Source organism: Protopterus annectens, chromosome 16.part0, assembly GCF_019279795.1.
Source record: "Protopterus annectens isolate FY-2018-M chromosome 16.part0, PAN1.0, whole genome shotgun sequence".
Lineage (NCBI taxonomy): Eukaryota > Metazoa > Chordata > Ceratodontiformes > Protopteridae > Protopterus > Protopterus annectens.
This window is the reverse complement of record NC_056750.1, coordinates 136,836,777-136,859,680: the sequence shown is the minus strand read 5'-3', so window position 1 is coordinate 136,859,680 and position 22,904 is coordinate 136,836,777. Positions and strand designations below refer to the sequence as shown.

General features: G+C 37.1%; 1 protein-coding gene across 1 annotated transcript in view; it reads right to left on the bottom strand.

Moving 5' to 3' along the window:
• LOC122790878 (receptor-interacting serine/threonine-protein kinase 2-like) overlaps window positions 1-22,904 on the bottom strand; it is a 528,574-nt gene that overhangs the window by 36,915 nt on the left and 468,755 nt on the right. Inside the window, exon 7 of the mRNA XM_044058543.1 lies at window positions 493-581. Within this exon, the coding sequence (XP_043914478.1) occupies window positions 493-581 (89 nt within the window). The remainder of the gene's footprint in view (window positions 1-492; window positions 582-22,904) is intronic.

Below are 22,904 nucleotides of genomic sequence, written 5' to 3'. Positions count from 1 at the left end.
TTGGCACCCCACTACAATGCCTGTATGAGACTGTGACACCAACAGTGAAGTGTCCTGCGGTGTCCTCAGAGTGACAAACTACAGTCACTAAAAAGATAAAAAGGATGTCTCACCTTAAAGAAAACTGGTTAATGATTTGACAAACAGTAAAAAAAAGAATGTCCACCAAATAAGAAAACTTAAAAACTGTTACTGCAGATGAATAGTATAAGAATGTACTTTTCTCCATGAGACAATGGGGTTGGTTTGGAATAATTATTGGAAGTCTTTACTATATAAACACAAGGTACAGGGTTTGATTCTGATCCTAGGTTATTGGCTAGGCTTAAAATGGCACTTCGGGGCAGTTAGCAAAGAATTCACCTATGAACAAGTGATATAACTTGGGAGCCACTCTGTAGGACAGTTACCATTTTAAACTATAAAAGGAAAAAAAGGATTAAAAAATTGTCTTATTTTGCAAGTCAATAATTAAGAAAATAACTGCCTTACCAGTGCATCTTGAACTATTCGAACATCTTGTTGAATTTCCGACTTATAGACTTCAAAGTCAAATATCTCTCTAATCTGACAAATGCAGTCTGGAAGGAGATTACAGTTAATATAATTAGAATCAGCTAATGTAGCATAACTGATATCTACTCTAGAAAATATAAGCACCAGAACTGTACATAATTAAAATCATCTAATACAGTATAACTGTTATCTACTCTAGAAAATAAAACACCAGAAGTGTGGGAGTGGATAGAGCAAAACAGCACCTGGCTCTACTCCCTACCCCCTTACCTGCTTGGTTAGTCACAGTTTATAAAATAAATGTTGAAACAAGAAACACAGCCGGTAGCAGCTATATCTGTAAAACTGCTGTTTGGTAGCTATATAGCTTACCTTACTTCAGGGCACCAGTCTTTACGGTATGACAAGAAATCACTAATCATTAGACAGGCACTGGCAGCATTGCAGCATACATCAGGTATTGTGCGAAGGCAGCTGTCTCAATCTTTAGACAGGCTATACCAGCAATACTGTCAGCAGATAGGCTGAACAGCACTGCACCAATAATCAGACAAGTGTGACACCAGTCATTGGGCTAGTTGTGATAGCACAGCAGCAATAATCAGACAGGTTGTGACAGCACAGCAGCAATAATCAGACAAGTGTGACAGCAGTGCACCAGTCACTGATCTGGTTGTGACAACACTGCACCAGTAATCAGACAAGTATGACAGCACTGCACCAGTCTTTGGTCTGGTTGTGACAGCACTGCATCAATAATCAGACAAGTGTGATAGCACTGATTTGGTCATGACAGCACTGCACCAATAATCAGACAAGTGTGACAGCAGTGCACCAGTCATTGGACATGTCACAGCACTATACCAACCATCAGATAAAAGTGACAGCACCGCATCAGTCACTGGACAGGTTGTGAGAGCACTGGATGAATCATCAGACAGGCTGTAACCTAGTTAATTCCTTCTATACACTCAACCTTTATTATCTGATGTCATGAATGGTATTGCAGCTCAGGGGATCGAGCCCTAGTTTGGTAAACCAAAGGTCATGAGTTCAAATCTCATCAAGGCCTCAGCATGTCCTTTGTACTTTAGGAGGGTTGGTTTGGTATAATGGTTAAGGTCTTTACATCACAAACACAAGGTACAGGGTTTGACTCTAACCTCTGACTATTGGCTAAGCTTAAAATGACCCTTCAGAGTAGTAAGCCCAATATTCACATATGTTGGGGGTTAGTATTATGGTTAAGGTGTTTGACTCACAGACACAAGGTACAGTATTTGATTCTCACCTTTGACAGTGAAACTGGCTAGGCTTTGAATGGCCCATTAAGGCAGCTAGCCTGGTGATTACCTATGAACTATGACACCCAGTACCTACTGCTTGGTGTATACAGTTCCTGATGTCCCCATGTTTAGTGTGCAGTGTTGAAGAACGTTTTTCAGGACTATAACATATTGGTTCTGATGGTGTGACCTCAGTTCCTCCTGTCGGTACCTGAAGGGGAAGGGGGTCCTTGGCCATTGACAACTCTGACAATGGTTAATCGATCGGGCCTGTCAGTTAATACTGCTCCTCATTCATTTTCAGGGTGCAGTGTTTTGATACTGAGCCTCACTGCCACTAATATTAATATAAAAATAACATCCCCTGCTGACTGTATCAGTTAGGTTAATAATATTATCTCTTCTAATGTATTATTCTTTGAAGATGAAAATTATCCATTCATGTACACTTTCATCCACAGACCACTGAGTCCATTATTACAACCCATAATGACATACCCTTTTGAAACGTACAGCCTCCACCTACCAGCATTGTACAAATTGGGGTGCGGGCATTATAAAATGTTTTGTACTGATTACTGACTTTACATAACAAAAATGATTCACTGATACCCTTTAGTGGATAAAGTCTGAAAACATTAGACAATCTCTTACTGCAGGTAAGAAAGTGGAATGCTACAAAAACGTCCCTCATTTTTAATTTCTTCCTCTGGAAAAAAAAATACTAAGAATAAGTGTGAAATGTAGTGGAGTGTTTTCTGTGATTCATATTGATTAGGTTATGTACTTTAGAGTATCTAGTACTCAAGGACTTGTAAAGACTATATTTACTCACTGCCTGAAAATTTGGGAGAACAGCCTTAGGTAGGTATCATGTATCCCTTGGATAACATCTGGTGCAAAGTATTCACCAATAAGGGTTATTAAATAAATGATCCTAACTTGTACAATCAGCAAAAGAAAGTGGAAGTGTGCAACAGAACGTCTCACATACATATTCATAGATTCATAGTTAAGTACGAAGGACTCAGTCTACACACTATTACAGGGCTAGGCAATTAACTTGTACTCTAAAGTTCCCTTCAGCCTTCAAGCAACATTCAGACACTGAACCCAACCCAGTTTCACTTTGTCAGGGGAATATAAAGCCTACTAAAACTAGTGGACTTTTTTGAGAAGGTCACCAAGTCAATGGATGAGGGGAAAATGGTGCATATCGCCTAACTGGACCTGACTACAGCATTCGATGCAATATTCCACTTGGCTATAGTTGTCAAACTGACTGAACTGGGCATAAACCCCTACATAACTCACTGGATTGCCATCTGGCTCACAGACAGGACCCAGGAAGTCAAGATTGGTGATACCACCTCTACTAAGACACCGCAGGGCCCCGTGCTAGGACCACTCCTGTTTGGCTTCTACTTCTCAGAAGTAAAGTCTAATGTCAAGGGCCTTTAGCTGCCAGGTTCACAGAAGACTGCAAATAGGGAGCCATCATACACCCCCCCGGCACTAACATCTTACAAGAGGGTCTAACACAGACAAATGATTGTTGCCAAAGTCACGGACTAAACTCAACATCAAGATAAGCAATGAATAAAAAAACATTTTACAAGCAGTGTTTTAACACTGCAAGAGCCTAAGTTTTAAGGTGGAGTTTTACAATAAGTGTTTGGGCTCCTTTAGTATTAGTTGTACACCCAAAAGTGGTAAAATGTAGAACATTTGTTTCAAGCTAAGTTTTTAAATGGTTTGAATAAAAGTATTTTAAAAGAATACAATGCATTTCATAAATACATATACATACATAAAAACCTATGTATTCTTCATATATTTTATTATTCACAAAGTTTAGTTTTTAACACCACATGCACAGGATCATGCATTATATAAAGGACAGAACATGACATTTTGTTATGGAAATGAAAGCACATAACTAATTATTATTAAAATTATGACATCTACCCATTTCATTGTTTTTAGATTTTATTAGTATTTTTTTTGTTTGTGAACTTTTTTGGTTACTGGTTACACTGCTAAGTAGCTCAAGATCAAAACCTCAACAGGGGTATCTGCACAGCTTGATATTCTGCCCAAACCAACTTATTCTAAACTTCTTTTAAAGTAGCTGGATGAAAAGACTCACAGTCACCACATATTTCATCAATATAGGAAGAGAGGGAGGCCTATCCTGTGGCAGGACTTGTTTTCTCATTTGTATTTCCTTTTTTTTGGGAGGGGGGCTTCTTTATTTCAACTACTATTTAAAGGACATATATACAAAATGTCACAACAGAATATCTTTTAAACAATTCAAAAGCATATCATGATTAGTCTAATGTAATATCAATCTTATATAATATCCTTTCCAATAATAACTTACTTGTACTTCCCAAGTCAAATAAATAGAAGTTATGTACTTACCATAACGTTCCATGTGAGTTGTTTATCTCGCCTTTATTCTCACTTATGGGTTCGGTTATCTAAACTTTAAATTGATACTAGGAACTTTTTAACACTAAATCTTCGATAAAATAACTACAACTTCATCTAACTACCTTGTAGGAAGAAGAAAATCCGAAAAATAATACATTATTCAACAGGATTATAATAGATTAGCTGGCTCTGACAAGGAAATCAAACAAAGGCACCGTGTGCTCTATATACTTTATACTTCTGTACTGGACAAAGATGTCGAAAGAGGAAAAAAATATGGACACAACCACTACCAAAACAAAACTTTCAGAACTACGGTCACCGGAAAAAGATGTGATCTCTAAAAGGCAAAAAGTTACTAAACTACAAGAACAACAAAAGCCAGAGACTAAAACTAAATTAGATCAAGCACTAAATATGGAAGACATCAAAAAGTACAGTTTTGTACCTACCACAAATGTAGATGTTCGAGGATCCACATTGCTGCAGTCATAACCATTGGGGTAGTCCGCTGTCCTCGGTCGGCCCGAATACCAAAGAATTAGGCTGACGTCGGTCATAGGCGCCCTGAGTTGACATCAGTACGTAGTACTACTAAAGCGCATGACGGACGTCATATCCTTAGTCTTTCTTGCCCCAGATGTCAGAAAGCCTCTATAAAGAAATGCCTAACAACCAGAAGGGAAAATAACAATCATCCCAAGGCACAAAAACCTCATAACCACCCTAACAACAGAGGGGGAAGGAGGGAGGGAAAATAGGACTGCAGCAATGTGGATCCTCGAACATCTACATTTATGGTAGGTACAAAACTGTACTATGTTCTTCGTCTCACATTGCTGCAGTCATAACCATTGGGTAGAATCCCAAAGCAAAGGAAAAAGGGAGGCTGGCAAACTAAAAGGCATTAGGGGATGCTAACATGCCCTGTAAGACTGCAGTGGCAAACCCAGCCCTGGATTTAGAGTAAAGAGGAAGATGATAATGCTTGGTAAAAGTATGAACTGAACTCCAAGTAGCTGCTTCCAAAATATCTTTAGTAGCTACACCCCTCAGAAAAGCAGTAGATGTATCAGTAGCCCTCGTGGAATGAGGCCTGATCCCAGCAGGAACATTCTTCCCATGATGGGAATAACAAAAAGCAATACAATTTCCAATCCACTTTGAAATAGTCTGTTTAGACACAGCTTTCCCTTGAGAAGTCACAGCAAAAGAAACAAATAGCTGTTGAGACTGTCTGAACTCCTTAGTTCTGCTCAAATAGTAATGTAACAGTCTGTGGATATCCAACGAATGCAAAACTTTTCCCCCTTTATTTTGGGGATCAGCATAAAAGGTAGGCAAATGGATAGACTGGTTCAAGGCCACATTAGAAACCACTTTTGGCATAAAGGTGGGGTTAGTGCGCAAGGAAACTCTATCCTTATGGAATATCAGAAAAGGTTCCACTGCCATGAGAGCCTGCAATTCAGATACCCTTCTAGCAGAAGTGATGGCCAACAAAAAAGCAGTCTTTGTTTGTCCGGGGTCAGAAAAGCCATCTGAGAGGCTGTATTCAGTCTCACACCCAGAAAGCACATGTCCTGAGAGGGTACTAGACTGGACTTTATTTCGTTCACAGAATACCCTAGGCATCTTAAAACTGCCATTACATACTGCAGATGCTGAAGTAACTTGTCTTGAGCCATGATCAGGCAATCGTCCAGATAAGGATAAATTTGAATTCTCCTCAGTCTGAAGAATGCTATGACAGGGGCCAGAACCTTCGTGAACACCCTGGGCGCAGTAGATAAACCAAAGGGCAATGCAGAGAACTGATAATGAGAAGTACCAGCCCGGAAACGCAGAAACCTCCTGCGACTGGGCCTGATAGGAATGTGAAGATAGGCCTCTTTGAGATCCAGAGTTACCATCCAGTGATCTTTGCCTAGCATAGGCAGAAGTTGCTGTAGAGTTAACATCTTGAACTTTGGAATGTCCAGGTATGTAATGAGAATGGATAAGTCCAGAATTGGCCTCCAAGAATCTCCTTTCTTTTGCACTAGGAAAAGGCGAGAGTAAAACCTTAGGCCTACTTCGGAAGGAGGAACCACCTGGATTGCTCCCAGCTGTAAAAGCAAAGAAATTTGTTCCTGCGCCTCCAGCCTTTGCTGAGGAGGTACGTCTGGCATGCCTTTGAAAGGAGGAAAAGTGTGGAAATAAAACTTGTAGCCTCGATTTATTATGTCCAACACCCATTTGTCCTGGGTGACCAAATGCCAATTCTGTTTGAAAAGAGCCAACTTTCCCCCTAGAGGAGCTGCCAGACAAGAGGGATCTGGCAGCAGAAAATACAGGTCATTGGGTCTGTTTACAAAAAGGCTGACCCCTGCCCTCACCAGAAGATTGTGCAGGGGAACTCCAAGTCCTAGGTCTGAAGGAACCCTGAGCTTGAGTCTTACCCCTACCACGTCTAGACCTGCCCCTGGACTGAAAATCTGAAGAAGGGTAAGACCATCCTTTTGCAGGCCAATTCCTGCTAAATTTAGGGGGCTGCACCTGCAAAAAGTCCTTAACCGTCTGCATCGACTTAGCTTTCTCTTCCATCTTTTTCAAAACTGACTCCACAGGAGAACCAAAAAGAACTTCAGATTGAAGAGGAGCATCCAAAATCCGAGCTTTCACATGCTCTGACAAATTTTGATCCTTAAGCCAGGCATGCCTGCGAATTACTGAACCAGTAGCAGCCACCCTGGAAGAAGCCTGAATAGCATCAAAGCCACACTGCAAGGAATGTTTACCAACTTGATCAGAAGCATGAACCAAATCTTGCAATTCCTTGCACTCTATACCCTCAGACAAGGCATCTACCTTAGATTTCAATTGACCTAACAAAAAGTTCTGATATTTCAGCATATGAAATTGGCAATTTAAAGCCCTCATAGCTAATGTAGAAGAGGTGTACACTTTTTTACCCCACCTATCCAAAGCTCTAGAATCCTTGTCCAAAGGAACCGGATTATTAACCACAGAAGCCTTAACACCCTTAGGCCCTTGAAGAATGGTTTCTGGATCAGCCCTAGGACTCTTATACAAATATTTATGAGCTTCAGGGACTCTGTAATACCTATCTGGCTTGACAGGAGCAGGGGGTAAGGAATCAGGATTAAGAGAAGCCTCAGAAAACACATCCTGAACAACATCCAAAACAGGGGGGATAGCCAAAGGCCTATGTTGTGGTAAAAACAAAAATTCCCTCAACCTTTTACGAGAATCCGAAAAATCCTGACCTTCCCACTTGAAATGCTCCCTCATGGAATGCAGGGTTTCAGAAAAAGAAAAATCCTCTGGAGGAGAAGCAGAAGGACAAGAATCCTCTGTCTCCGAATCTGAATAAGAAGGAAAATCCTGAACATCCTCAGCTGAGGACTCAGAATAATCAGAAGAATGCTCAATTCCCTCTAAAACAGACTCCCCCCTAGGCCTCTTGTCAGGAGGGGGCATAGAACCCCTAATCAAAGTAATCAAATCCTCTGCCATCTTCAACATATGTTTTTTAGGAACAGAACCTGAAGAACTAGGGCTATGTCCCAAACCAGTAGGACCAGATTTAGACTTAGCAGGCCCTTTAGCCACTGAAGTAGAAGGCCTACTAACCTTTTGAAGGGATGGAACCACAGACACCTGAGAAGCCCCCTCAGCTTGGCCTACCTCCTGAGAAACCAACTCCTGCAAAAGCAAAGGCTCCCCCTGGGATTCAGCCGAGGCCTCGGCTAGATCCACAGATTCAACCGTGGTTTCCATAGAACCGGCGTCCGCAACGGACGACTCCTCCGGTTTAGACCTTAAAACTTTCTCTTTCTTCTTTTTCGCGGTAGCAGGCGTCGGAGAATCCGACAGCATGTTGTAGTTACACCGCTTACCGAAAACAAGCCTAGCACAGTCTAATCTACGTTTAATGGTGCGCTTATTAAATCTAGCGCAAAAGCGACACCTGACAACGTCGTGCTCAGGCCCCAAGCAAGGAATACACAGAGAATGGTAGTCCCTATGAGGTATCTGTTTCCCACAAGAAATACAATTATTAACTTTTTCTGACATCCGGATTAACTAAAGCAAGAAAAGACAAAAGTTTTCCCCAACGGGGTACTTAGCCCAACTTGGTCTCCGGTCTGAAACTCGAAAACGACAATTTCAGAAAGCTGAACGGCACTTGCAAACGCTGCTTCTGCTTCGGACCACGCGGCAAGAAAGACTAAGGATATGACGTCGGTCATGCGCTTTAGTAATACTACGTACTGATGTCAACTCAGGGCGCCTATGACCGACGTCAGCCTAATTCTTTGGTATTCGGGCCGACCGAGGACAGCGGACTACCCCAATGGTTATGACTGCAGCAATGTGAGACGAAGAACATCTGCCTTATTACCCATTCAAGAGGCTCTGAAAGAATTAACTAGCCAAATACAAACGTTTGGAAACTCTTGCAACCAACTACTTGAAAGAATGGAAAGATCTGAAGCTCGGATTTCTGAAAATGAAAACAAACTAAATCTACTAGCGAAAAAAACAAGTATACATGATTCGGATATTCAGGCTATTCAAAGCAAAATCACTGACTTAGAAGCAAGATCCAGGAGAAATAACATCATTATTAGAGAAATTCCAGAATCGGTGCAATATAATGACTTAATCCCATCTATAACACAAATATTTACAGTGATCTTAAATGACTCTGACATGGTAAAGCAAATCATTATTGAAAGGGCACACAGAGCTTTGAGAGAACAACAAGCTTCTAATACTCCAAGACCTGTATATGTAAAAATTCTCAACTACCAGGATGTTAACAGAATACTGGTAACTGTTAAAAAAAAGTGGTGGAAGTATGTGGAAAAACAACAAAATCTCTCTGGCTCAAGATTTACCTGTGCAAATCAGACAAGCAAGACAGTCCTTATCTCCTTACTGCAGATTTCTCATTGATAAACAGGTTAAATTTCAAATGAAATATCCTAATTCATTAACATTCACAGTAGATGGGATTAAATATTCTGTTTCTGCAAAAAATGAAGCAAAAATTACTTTTCTGAAGGTTTTTAAAAGTGTACCTGCTTCTGAGACTTGAACTGTATTTCCGTTGGGACTATCAGGCTGCCTGAGGTAGGATTTGCTGATTACTGTGGCTCGAGGTCTGGGTAATCCTTAGTCTTCTTTTGAAATGCTTTAGGCCTGGATTAATAGGATTGCTGTTTTTTGCTGTTTTCGGCTACCTGCGATCGTTTTCCGAAGTTTTATGGCTTCCACGAGCTGTCTGCATCGACAAGAAGACAGGAAATGCCCTTAGGACTGTCGAGGGGACAGATTTCGATGTGGCACTTCCGGTAGTCCGTCTGTAATAGCAGTCCCCCATCACGAGTATTCTGCATGGTTTCTAGGCTCAGAAACCCGACAGGACTGCTTTTTAACCTTGTAAGGACATTGTAACATCAAGTAATGTACTGTTTTGTTAATTTAAGCACATAGGAACATTTTTAAACACTGGTTAGTTAGTTACTAATATAAACCCTGTCATATATAGTAGATTAAAAGGCTGTATGCAGTACTGTTAAATATAGAGATTTTAGTACATTTTGCAACTTTATAATATTTAATTTAACCTTTATACTTTTACTCAGGGATGACAGCTATATATTGCATTATTTACATATTAGTTTATATGAGTAGAAAATAGCAATAGTTTATAATGTATAAATAAGGAAAATGTTTATTTAAGGTATGTGTGTTTTTATATATGGTTATAACTTAGCTTTTTTCTATAATAGAAGGAAAACTTGTCCATTTGTTAAACTTGTATTTTTTTCAAATGTTACTTTATGAGTATATAGGTGAGGTTAGTATGTATATATAGCGTGCTAATCCCAATTACTAAAGTTTTGTTACAGTAATTTATATCTTTAATATGATTTCTTTTTTCAATAACAACTAATCCAAGATGTAGACAACAGTAGTGTTTGTTAGGGAATGTCTAGAATAGACTTTGTAATAGTTAGGTTAGTTAATATAGGTCTTACTATAGGATGTGTTTAAGGTTTTATAAATTAAGATTTTTTTGTTTTTGTGTTTCTTTGACCCTTTCAGTCTTCTATGTTGTGCAAGACCTATGTATGTCCTGGTCTGGGGTTAGAGTGGATAGGCACTGGTATAGGACGGGATGTCAAGAATGCTTCCAAGTTATGTATGTTTTTCAAGCTATTTTACCTTTCCTTTTTGTTTTCCCTTTTAAGCTTTTACTTTATAACAACTATTTGAATGTGGGAGGTGGACTCATGGAACGTTAAAGGACTCCAGAGCTTAAAGAAGAGGAAGTTAATTTTACGCTTATTGTTGCAGGCTAAGGCGATGTTTATATTACTTCAAGAAACACATTTAACTAATGATCAGTGGGTTGATATCCAAAAAAGAAAATGGATTAGAGAAGTAATAGCCTCAGAAGGTAAAACTAACAGTGCTGGGGTAGCTATAATTATTAAAAATAATTATAAGGGAAATATTTTAGACTCCAAGGCAGATAAATATGGAAGATGGTGTTATGTTTTTCTTCTAGCTACCCAGTTTGATAAATCTATTTTATTGTTAAATGTTTATGCACCCTGTAATGACCAGCATCTATTCATAACATCGTTATATCCAATTTTGACGCAATATTATAAATATTATATAATTATTGGAGGAGACTGGAATTCTTATCAGAATCCGAAGTTGGATAGATCTTGTCCACAAAGAGAATTTAATAAACAAGTAGTATCAGTATTAAGTGATGTTAAGGAAGACTTTCAACTATATGATCCTACTCAGTATTTAAATACTGGTAATAGTATAAATAATTATACCTTTTATTCCACGTGTCATAAAATGTGGTCCAGAATAGATTTCTTTTTGATTTCAAGAATAAGGGTTAACCTGGGACCCTTAGTTGTTACACATGCACGTTACTTGTCAGATCATTCAAAAATTTCATTAAGTTTTGCTAAAGATCCAATGGAGGCCCAGCGGCAAAGAGGTTTTAACTGGTCTCTTAACCCAAATTTGTTGAATAAAGAGGAAATACTGCATGAAATTATAGGTCATCTTAAAGAGTTATTAGATAGATTAAAGAAACAACAAGGTGTACCTGACATTGATTGGGCAACAGTTAAAGCACAAATAAGATGGATCTTTTTGCAAAAAGCTTCATACTATAAAAAAATACAAAATAGAGATATTCAAAAACTGGAAGCTAAAATTAAGACACTTGATCAAGAATTGATTCAAAATTTTAATACTCAAACAAGGTGGGATTACTTAAATGTCAAAAAGATCTCTTCTTAATACAAAATAGCAACTTGACATTTCAGGAACATAGGATGTTAGTGAGGTATGCCAATCATGTGCAAACACCATCAAGGGCATTAGCTAGGATAATTAATTAGTCGAGAGCAGCAGTACAAATTTCGGAAATACATTTTAGAAATACAACTTATTTCAAAACCGAAGATCTCATTAATGTTTTTGAGCAGATATATACTAGTATATATGGTGAGCACAGTGATTTATTCCCCTATAGAAATAGCAAGGAATTTTTACAAAATATTAAATTTCTGAGAATAGAGGACAGTATTCAAAGAGATTTGATTAAACCGATATCTGAAGAAGTGATATATACAATTCAATATATGAAATCGCATAAGTCACCAGGTCCTGATGGTATGACGGTGGAATTCTATAAGAAATTTAACAATATCTTTGGCAAAATACTCTCACGTGTATTTAATTATATAATGAAGAACAAAATTAATGATCCCCATCTCAGTGCTTCAAAAACTATTTTTATACCTAAACCTAATTCTGATTCTCAAAACCTTGACAATTATAGACCAATTTCATTAATAAATGTAGATATGAAAATTTTAACCTCTATTATAGCTAATAGATTTTAAAAAAGTTGTGCATCATATTGTATCTAGGGAACAGGCTGGTTTTATGGCAAATAGACAAACTAGTGATAATACACTTACATTACATACTTTAATAGCTTATGCTAAACAGAAGAACCTTAACATGTATGCGCTTATAGTTGATGCGCAGAAAGCTTTTGACAGGGTTGATATAGACTTTTTGTTTGAAATTTTACCATATTTTAATATATCTCATGAGTTTGTTGAAGTGTTAAAAATTCTGTATAGTAATCCTTACACCACATTGTATATAAACAGAAATTTTTCTAAAAGAATACCAATCAAAAATGGAACATGTCAGGGTTGTCCTCTGTTGCCTTTATTATTTAATATATACATCGAACCGTTATTCCTATACATTAAACAGAATGTATACCACAATGCCCCACTAGTTTACGGAACAAAAATATCAATGGCAGCGTTCGCAGACGACCTGAATATTTATTGTACAACTCCAGTCTCAGACACTAAAAAGTTACTAAAAGAGATAGAGAATTTTTCAGAAGTTTCCAACTATAAAATGAATCTAAAAAAAACTAGTATTTTCTCATTGAGAACTCCCAAACCCTTTTCACTGTTGCCTCTGGTGGGACAAATAATGTGTAAAGATAATATTAAATACTTGGGTATTGGCTTTGCTACGGATGATAAGGATTTTTATGTTACCAATATTAAAACAGTTTGGGATCAAATAGTACCTGATTTGGGGAGATGGAAGAATCTACGACTACCAGTATTATCAAAGGTATCAGTTATCAAAATGAATATATTACCACGATTATTATATATTTTCAGATCTGCTCAGGTAGTAATTTCAAAAACATTTTTTAAATGAATTCATAAAGAATTAGCTAAATTTATTTTGGAGCAGAAGAAAACAAGGATCTCATATGAAAAATTAATAACTCCAAAACATAGAGGTGGACTGGAGTTACCAAATTTTGAAATTTACTATTTTATAGTAAATTCAAACAGGCTTCTAAGAATCGCTAATTATAATATAACTAGCACTAAATGGATTCCTACCTGGGTAGTTCTGAATTATAAATATATTTTACATTTGAATATTAAGCCTAAAGCCATACCCTTTTTAGGTAAAGAAACTTTGAAACTATATGGGTTAATGGATCACATTAAACTATATGTAACGTCCCTACAAACTTTATTTCAATCATTAGATCTTGCTCAATATATGATGGCTTATCAACCCTTTCATAGAAACCCTAACCTGAGACTAAATAATAAATTAATTGCTCTTAAAGAATTCCCCTTAATAATCAACTTAACTTTAATAGATATTTATACACTTCTTAAACTCTCGGCTAATCAGATAAGAAAATAATTAAATTTACCTAAAAATTATCTCGTTACTGTAACACAAATTAGGGAACTTTCTATAAGTTACTTTAAAAATTTTAAACCCAGAGAAGAGAATATAATTAAATGCTCGAATTTGTGGCAACCTCTCCAACAAGATATTAAATTTATAACAGCAGCAAATAATTTAATAAAGGAGTTTAAATTCCAAGATAAAGTTCTTGTGTCAAAATATTGGAAAGAGAAAATGCCAGAGATAGAAGACAGTCATATGATAAAAGCAATCGACTTGACTATAAAATCTATTTCTCTTCAAAAACTGAAGTATACCCAGTTGATGATATGGAAGAATGCGTATTATACATGCTTTAGCCTGCATAAATTTAATTCCAAAAATTCGCCAGTTTGTCCATACTGCAAGGATCAATCTGCTGATCTTCTTCATATGTTCTGGAGTTGCAAATGCATATACAAACTTTGGAACTCACTTAAGATACAACTTCAGAAGATGGGTTACCAAAGTTCAACATTGTCATGGGAATTCATCATTTTAATATTCCCCAAAAAGAACTTTCTAAATCTCAATGTATTGTATTAATCAATATTTTCTTATTAATGAAGCTATACATAGCTACTAATTGGTTGGACCCATCCAAAACATCATGGAATAATTTTAGAGTATTAGCAATAAGGCATATAGTAGCTCACAAACTACTTTTGAACCAACATAATAAAAATATTAACAATCCAAAAATATGGGAAAAAGTTTTTAATATTGTATTAGCGTAACATCTTATATTTAAATTTAGCAAGAATTTCTACACTTTTAAGAGACTCTGTAACAGCAACTTTTTATTACTCGAATTGATCTTAACCACTTTTATACTCTGTCTATAATTCAATGTGTTACTTGGAAGCATTTATGTAAATATTGTATATATGTTATGGAGTTGGTGCTAGTTACATTAGTTGGTAGTTTTTTCTTAATTTTCTGTATTGTTTTAATTTTGTATGGAATATAAGAAAACAATAAAAATTATTATTGAAAAAAAAATACTGGAAATGGAAATAAATTCATTTATACCAGGTGGCTTTGATGCATCTAATCTAAGCTGCCACAGGCATTCTTTTACTTCCAATAAGGTCTTGTCATCACCTCCCTTCTCATTGTGTGGGACACTATCAATAACAAAAAATAAAAACTTTTTAAAGTCTCTACATTTCAAACTGTGTGAATAAAGTGCATTTACAGTTTTTTTATTTCTTAAGTCCCTAACATGCTCAAGTATCCTAGACCTTAACTTCCTAATGGTTTTACCAACACAGAACGTCGAGCAACCTAGACAGGTAGCAATGTATATGACCATTTTAGAGTTACAGTTACAATAACCTGGACATCTAATGGTTCTTCCATAGTTTTGTACCGTAACATAAGGTCCATCGTTGATGTATTTACATATGCTGCACAAGCCACATTTACTCATCCTAGATCTCTTATATGTGGTCAAATCTATATCCATTTCCAGTAGTTCTTTCAAGTTCTTAGCCCTGCTGTGTATAAAGTCAGGTTCATTACCTATAATGTCTTTTAAGTTCAGTTGTAAAAATAGTGAGTCATGTCTCTTTTATAATAAGCCTAACTTTGCCAGCCATATCATCGTAGGGGAGTATCATGGCCTTTGCTTTATCTGTTTTAGTGTCGTTAGTGCCATTCTTACTATCCATACGGAGACCTCCCTTTAAAATGGGCTTAAACACACTATTCCTTTTCCCCTCGACTTCCTTATTTTTAGTAAAATGTCTCGAGGATATACTCTTTCAATGAACATATCAATAAATTTTTGATTATGATTTTTAAATTGTAAATTTGATCTTAACTAACCAATCTCGAAAGCCTTACCATCTGCCCTTTCATAATATTTTTCTTTTGAAAATATGGATGACAACTATTAAAATGTAAAAAAGAATTGGAAAAAGTCTTTTTTCGGTGAATATTGGACTGCAGGGTACCATTTTCCTTGTATAATAAAATGTCCAAATATTCACATTTTTCTGTATTAATTTTGCTTGTAAACTTCAGGAACAAGGTTGTTGATTCAATATAATCAACAAAATCCTTGACCTCATCCACTGACCCTTTCCAAAAAATCAAAATGTCATCCAAAAACCGCAAGTATAGGGAATGTTGGACTTACACTGGGAAATGAATACTGTTTATGTTTCCCATTCAGCTAACACCAAGTATAAATAGGAGCACATCTAGCTCCCATAGCCACTCCAATACTCTGTTTAAAAAACTCCCCTTCAAACATAATAAAATTGTTTAGTAAAACCATTTCCATCAATTCCACCATCAGTTTGTGTCTTGACTGTATACATCCTATTGTATTTAATGAGACAGTTATCGAACATGATCAAACCTTCCAGAAGTGGAATAACAGAAAATAAATTAATGACATCTATAGTTACCATTAAATATTGCTCACCTACTAAAGTTTCTTTGATAACATCCAGACAGTGCCAGGAGTCCCTTAAAACAAGGGGTTTACATTAAAAGTCCACAAAAGATGTCACAGCTTCTGTCTTCGAGCCCTTAGCAGAGACTATCGGGCGGAAAGGTGGGTCATTCGTACTCTTGTGGATTTTAGGGATCCCAAAGATGGAGGGAATGATGGGTACCTCAACCATGAGATAGTCATACTCAGTCTTGTCAATCAGTCCCTCCATCAATAGATCATAAAGTTGCCAATCTATCTTCGTGTAGGCTCTATATACCTCAAAATTTGAAACCCTAATATAAGTTGTAGCATCACTTAATACATCACCCATTTTAACAGAAAAGTCTGTGTTAGTCATTATAACCACCCCCCACCTTTGTCGGGTTTCATAACCCAGTATGTGTTGGTGGATGTTAATTCCCTTAAACAAAATCTTTCAGCTACTGTCAAATTGTCGTTGAAAACTTGTTTTGTTTTTACATAATTATTATTCTTACATAATTAATTGAATGTTTACTGTGACTGGTGTACTTGATTAAGGGGGTGTGGTTTTAGAAATATAAATGGAGGGATTTATTTTAATCAACTTTCACTCTGATGATGCCCAACAGTGTTAATGGGTGAAAGTGCTAAGTGTTTTTATCTGTATATGTACTTGGTTCAATAAAGCTTTTCTACACTCGTGGTGCTGGTCGGTTTTTGGATTATTTGTTAAATATTCCTTTTGGCAGAGTGCTCATTATGTGGCCTTACCTTTTCCTTTCTTTTCTCCAGACCACTGTCAACTTACTACTTCTGCATGTAGCAGAACCTCGGAACAGATCAGAACAGTGTCAATATTTTATAGTCTTCATGGCTGTGAGCCAGGAAAGGCATAAACATGACGACAGCTACAGAACTTTAAAAAATATATATTATTTTTTTTTACATAAAATATTGTTTTGTGTGAAAATAAGATCCAAATCAGCCAAGGCACACTAGCGTCAGTTCAAATAAGACATAAATACAATGCAGATGTGGCATGCTGCTTCATGCCTTTGAACAAGAATTGTAATCAGCCTGGTAGTAATATCATGCCCCTGCTTCTTTCCAGCATGTGGACAAATCCACCCATCAGAATAACCAAATGGGGAAAGGCTTCTTAAACACATGAGCTGTTTCCTGCAGTCAATTGTACAGGGATTGATTCCTTCCACTAACATTTGCCTACTGAGTTATTGTGAACAAGTCACTTAATCAGATAATGCTCCCAGCTCATCCCTGAAAAGGGATACCGAGTTTACCTAGTTAACAAATATATAAAATCAAAATAGCATATATCACACACTACGGACTAAACCTCAAATCTCTTTCAGGCTTCCATCCATTTGACTTTAAAGATAGTGTTGCATGTCTGGCTTAAGTTGTCATCAACTTGCATTGTTCACTTTCAAATAATCAGTGAAACTACAAACAGCTCATACACTTCTACTATGAAAAATCTGCACTCAGTTTCTCATGCTGCAACATCTCACTTCTAAAAGCAAGAAATCCCCCCATTTCATGCAGTGTAATGGAGTACCTTGAAATAAATGTGCACCCCCCCACACACACTAATTTTCTAAGAATTATATTTAAACACTGTGGTACCAGGAAAACTTCAGTTGTCAAACGTCACTATAAAATTTTAATCCACAACAAATACAACAAGCAATACAATGTTCATCATTCATACTATTTCAGTGGCATATGGGTAGTGTGCCTGCACACAAACCCAAAATGGCAGCTTTCCAGAGCTCAGAATCTCCTCCTCTGACTCTCCGGGATAAGGAATTGGCTAAACCCCTCCCATCAGGTCATCTTTAGCAAAATTTGGAGTATTGGTGATGGACATAATCAGCACAATGTAAAGTACGTAACTGCAGGTGCTTTTTCAGTTTTGTTTTACTGTAAAGTGACGCTAGAATGTCCAAGTTATTTGCTATAAATGCTTTGAAAATAGCTTTATTTTCAGAATGCTGTGTTATGTTCTCACTCTTTTCTAAAAATATGTACTTTCATAGCTCATTTTGTCAAAAGAAGCTTCTCCCTTGGAATGGATGAATTATTTTAGGTATCTAAAAGTTTTGAGCTTGTCATACCCCCTTTTCCTGGGTAAAAATAATAATCTAATCCAACTTCTTCCTCTGAATCGGAATAGAGAGAGAATTACACACATTGCTCACATTAGGGTATCTGCACCTGGCTGAACACTGAAATACCAACATCCTGTTTTTTTACTTCTAATACCTCCTCCCATCCTCTGTGTATAATTCTGCACTCCTTGGAACTAAACTTCTAATACCATAATCTTAATTAACACTGTTCTGGTTAGCTTGTGTCTTTCTTTGTGGCCTAACCACAAGAATAACAATTATGGAACTGTACTCTGAGGCTTAGTTAAATGGCATAACTTCCCTTCAGCATCCCAAAAATGCATGAAAAGATTACAAAATGTCATTTACAAAATTTAGAATAGGGGATATTTATCATTCACACTGCCTCAGTGGTGTATGGGTTTTGTGCCTGCACAAATCTGTACTGGCAGCTTTCCAGAGCTCAGAATCCCCTCCTCTGACACTCTGTGATAAGGGATTGACTAAGCCTTTCCCATCAAGGGAAGCCTAGCCCCTGTCAAAGAAAGTTATTTAGTCTTTTACTGCCAGCTGCAGGTCTTACACAGTTAAATCTCTTCAGCAGCCTGCATTGGTGGATTACAGTTTCCAGATTCATCCCTTTGGGAACTTCTCTTCCTCTTTATTATTTGATTTATTTCTGTTTTATTTGTGTGTTAACTTATTTTAATATTCTTGCTGTTTACCACTGCTGTTAATTCTTCTAGGAATTCTAACTTTTGTGTTGTTTATACGCTTAATACTGCTTGTATGCAGTTATGGGGCTTCTCTAAAATGTTTTATTACTTGTAATAAAAAAAATGATGTTCTCTGGTGTCAGTTGAACACTAGGAACTGCCTCAGGGATGTAGGCCAAGAAGCTTGTTGTTTCTGTTGTTTATCTGCTTAATTTTGAGGTTCTGACAAGAACATATTGCATTTTCTCACCTTTTCCTTTGTTTTTATATTTACTTTTGATTGAACACTGCTATAGCTATATTTTCATTATTAAATCACAATTTCACTGCAAATTACTTTATTTGCATTTTCAGTGGATTTTTTTAAATTTCTGACAAGGGAATCTCTAAGTAAATCTTATTTATGCTGTTTTACAAGGTTCCTGTTTCATTTAAGGGCATACGTTTGATTTTTTTGTCACTATTTGGACTTGTGAATTTTACTTAGTATTGTGACTGTGTGTGCTGTTTACTACACTGTGCAGACTGTAGCATAAGTCTTAGCACAATTTATATTGTTTCTATTATATTTTATGTAGTTTAGCTCTATTCGCTGTGTGAGATCATCATTTATATGTTCTATTATTGCTGTCGTTAGTCAGCCTTTAATAGTCGCAGTGTATTATTCTGGCTGGTGTTTTTTCCACTGACTTAATGGATCCTCATATGCCCCCCACCAAATCCAGTTTCACCTAAAAAGAAAAAAAAAAAAATCAACAAAAATATGTTTGTCTAAACTTTGTGAATCTGTTGTTGCCTTAAGCTGGCCGGCAAACCACTGCATTTTCTTTTCACCCTCTGGTGTGAGACTGCAGCCCTGTACGGTATAGGTGTCAGACTCATTCTTTGGGGCTGTTCCAGTACCTTGTTCAGGTACAGGAGAACCAAACTCTTTAGGTGCAAGAAAGGTCCAGGGTAAGAGACCCCTTGCCAAACATAATAATCTGTCCCCAGATATTTTCTCATCCAGTGTAGTTCATAGAGAGTAGAAACAGAAACTTCACCGAATGACAGGCAATCAGGTTATTATCATGCACAGAGCTGATGTGGTTTCCTTAGCTAAGTATTTTACAGTCAGCTAATCTCAGAGACGATGTTCCTATGTTCCTACTCAGAATGTCTATGAGGCTACCTTTTCTACAGAAATTTGCATCTCAAATTTTGAAAGGGGACTCTGAGTCTGTCCAATCTGATTCTTTAGAAGGTGAAGAGGTTCAAAAACCCAAGCAAGTGTTCACCTTTCCACAGATGCTAGCTAGGTTTAGACATGTATTTCACTGGAAGCAATATGGAGCTATGCCAGAGACTGTCAGTTTATGATCTTACTCAGGATGCAATTCAAAATGTTTTGGCTGTCCTCCTCTGTTTCCAACCTTAAAACATGTCTATAAAAATGCATATAAAAACCCTTCGGCTAGTGAACCAGTTCCTAAAAAGTCTATGAAGAAATACATGATGAAGTCTGATCTTGCAGCTCTCTTTGCTCCTTTGTCAGCTGACCCTGCTGTGGTTTCTCAGCTGCCAATTTAACACTACAGCCTTGGCTTCTTCTAACCCTACTCTGCTGGATAAAACTGGCAAGTGGTTAAAATCTCAGGGGAAACAAAAAGATGTCTCACTTTAGTAATTTAACTCATTACAGCCGGGTGCACCTCCAGACATTTCTGCAGTTAACTTCTACTGACGTCTCTTTGTGCCAAGTATTGCTTATTCATATTTGCCTTAATTCCAAAACCATGTTACAAACAAGGTATCAGAAGATTTCATCTTAAAGCATACATGATGCAGCTAAAGAGATAATGAATATTATTTGTATACTGTTTATTTGTATTGTAATAGTTTTCATATTTCTCTAAATATCTCAACATTCAGGTAACTGAGACAGAACTGCATAGCCTCCTATGAAAGCTCACAGCTGTATAAAGAAAATCCTGCTAGCAGTATGTGCCTTGCTTGAATAGTTACTGAGATATCATAAGCTGGTGTGTGTATATATATATATATATATATATATATATATATATATATATATATATATATATATTACAAAATTAATAGTCACTGCCTTTAATTTGGCTTACAGAATCCAGTTTAAATCATCGAACTGAATGAATGCTATCGACATACAGATGAATTTATCCTGAATAGTTTGCCATTTACAGTTTTTTAGTAACACTTACGGTTCCAAGAGATATGAATATTTGTTTGAACTGTAAGGTGATAACTTCATTTTTTTAAAGGCTCAAGCCATACCCACTGGGAGTTAAGGGTACACACTCAAAAGAGCTAGACTGGACGGAATGAGTTAACCTTTAGAATTTTAATTATCAGGGCTTCATGTGGAAATTTATTTTGCAATGTGCTTACAGTTAAGATAACTTTGCTGTATCTTTCCCTGCTGAATAGAAGTGTAATACAAATGAGATTTTTTTCTAATGTGACTCTAGTTTGAAAATATGCTTTGGAAGATGTGGACACGATTTCTAGAAATGCAACCACTTCTGTTGTACTGAGAAGCTATGTTTAGTTACATAACCAGATTTTTTCTAAGGATTTAAACTAAGAAATTTTAAATCCTCCTTTAAGTTCTGCATTTGTGTTTGGACCAACTGCTAACCAGATTCTTGCACTATGGGATGACAGAGGTAAATTGATGCATGGGGTGTCTAGAATGTTTCATATTCCCAGGATCTCCCCTAACAAGGCATCCAATATCAAAGGGCAGAACAAACAAAAATTCCCAGCCTAATAAGAGTCAGGGTGCCAAGAGGAAATAGCAGGAAGAGAATGCTGCCAAAGCAAATAAAAGGGGCTCCTTTGCAAAAAAAAAAAAAAAAAAAATTCACCCCCTAAAGAGTTACTATGCCAAGATAGAGGGCATCTCGTCCCTTCCTCCTGTCCCTCCTCTCCTTTCCCCTCCCCCAGGCTTTAGCTCAGCAAAACAGCCTGACCACAAATAGCCTCAGACAAGTGGGTGCTGAGAATAATTCAGTGAAGATACTCTTAGCAGTGGACAGAAAATTCTCAACCCTTCAGGAAATCCCCCTGCACCAGACCAGACCATCATTTCTCTCTGGTACTCCTTCACAAATTATTACAGAACCAGTTCTGCACTACAAAAAATAATTAATTTTTCACCAGAACCTTTTTGGTGCCAAAAATGTAGCTATTATGGAGACCAGTGGAAAATTTTCCATACCCATATTCCTTTCTGAAAGTACCCAAGTTTAAAATGCTCACCCTCCTATCCCATCTTCTGAAACACTGTTTCATGGTGACTTTACATCTGTGGGATGCTGATCATCACATTGCAAATCCTCCTAACTTTAAGTTTAACCTACAAATGCCCTGTCTCACACATTCAAAAAGCGTCTTTCTGGTGTAGATGAAGGATGCACAAAACAGTACGGCGTTTCTGCCAGAAGACATGGTCCTGAGTGTTCAGAACACTTTCAGGGATTTCTCTCTTCAAGAAGTTGTTTTGTTTCTCAAATTTCTAGGCCTCATGGCATCAATGAACCACATGACATCACTGGCCAGACTCCACATAAGAAAAATTCAGTGGTACTTAAAAAAATGTTGGCTACAGCACCTGCTTCCTTTTGAGTTCCAGGTGCTAGTGCTTGATTTTGTGAAACAAGAGTTACAGTGGTGCAGGGATCAGATGTCTCTTTATCCAGACCTACCGTTCTCCCTCCAGACTCCAGATCAATCAGTACGGATGGACTCACCAAATTTTGCATGGGGAACAGTGTCCGCGGAGTTCAAGTGCAAGGTGTACGGGATCCTTTGGACACTACAAAACACAAACATGAAAGAAATGTTATCAGTGTTTCGGGGCTTAAAGGTTCTTCACTACATATGGTTTCCTGTTCCACTTTTATGGTCATAGACGACACAGTAGTCATGTGGTACCTGAACAAAAAGGGGATACAAAGTAATACCCTCTTGTCCAGTTGGCAGTGATTGCCTGGGTGCCACTCTTACAGCATTTTCTGATGCT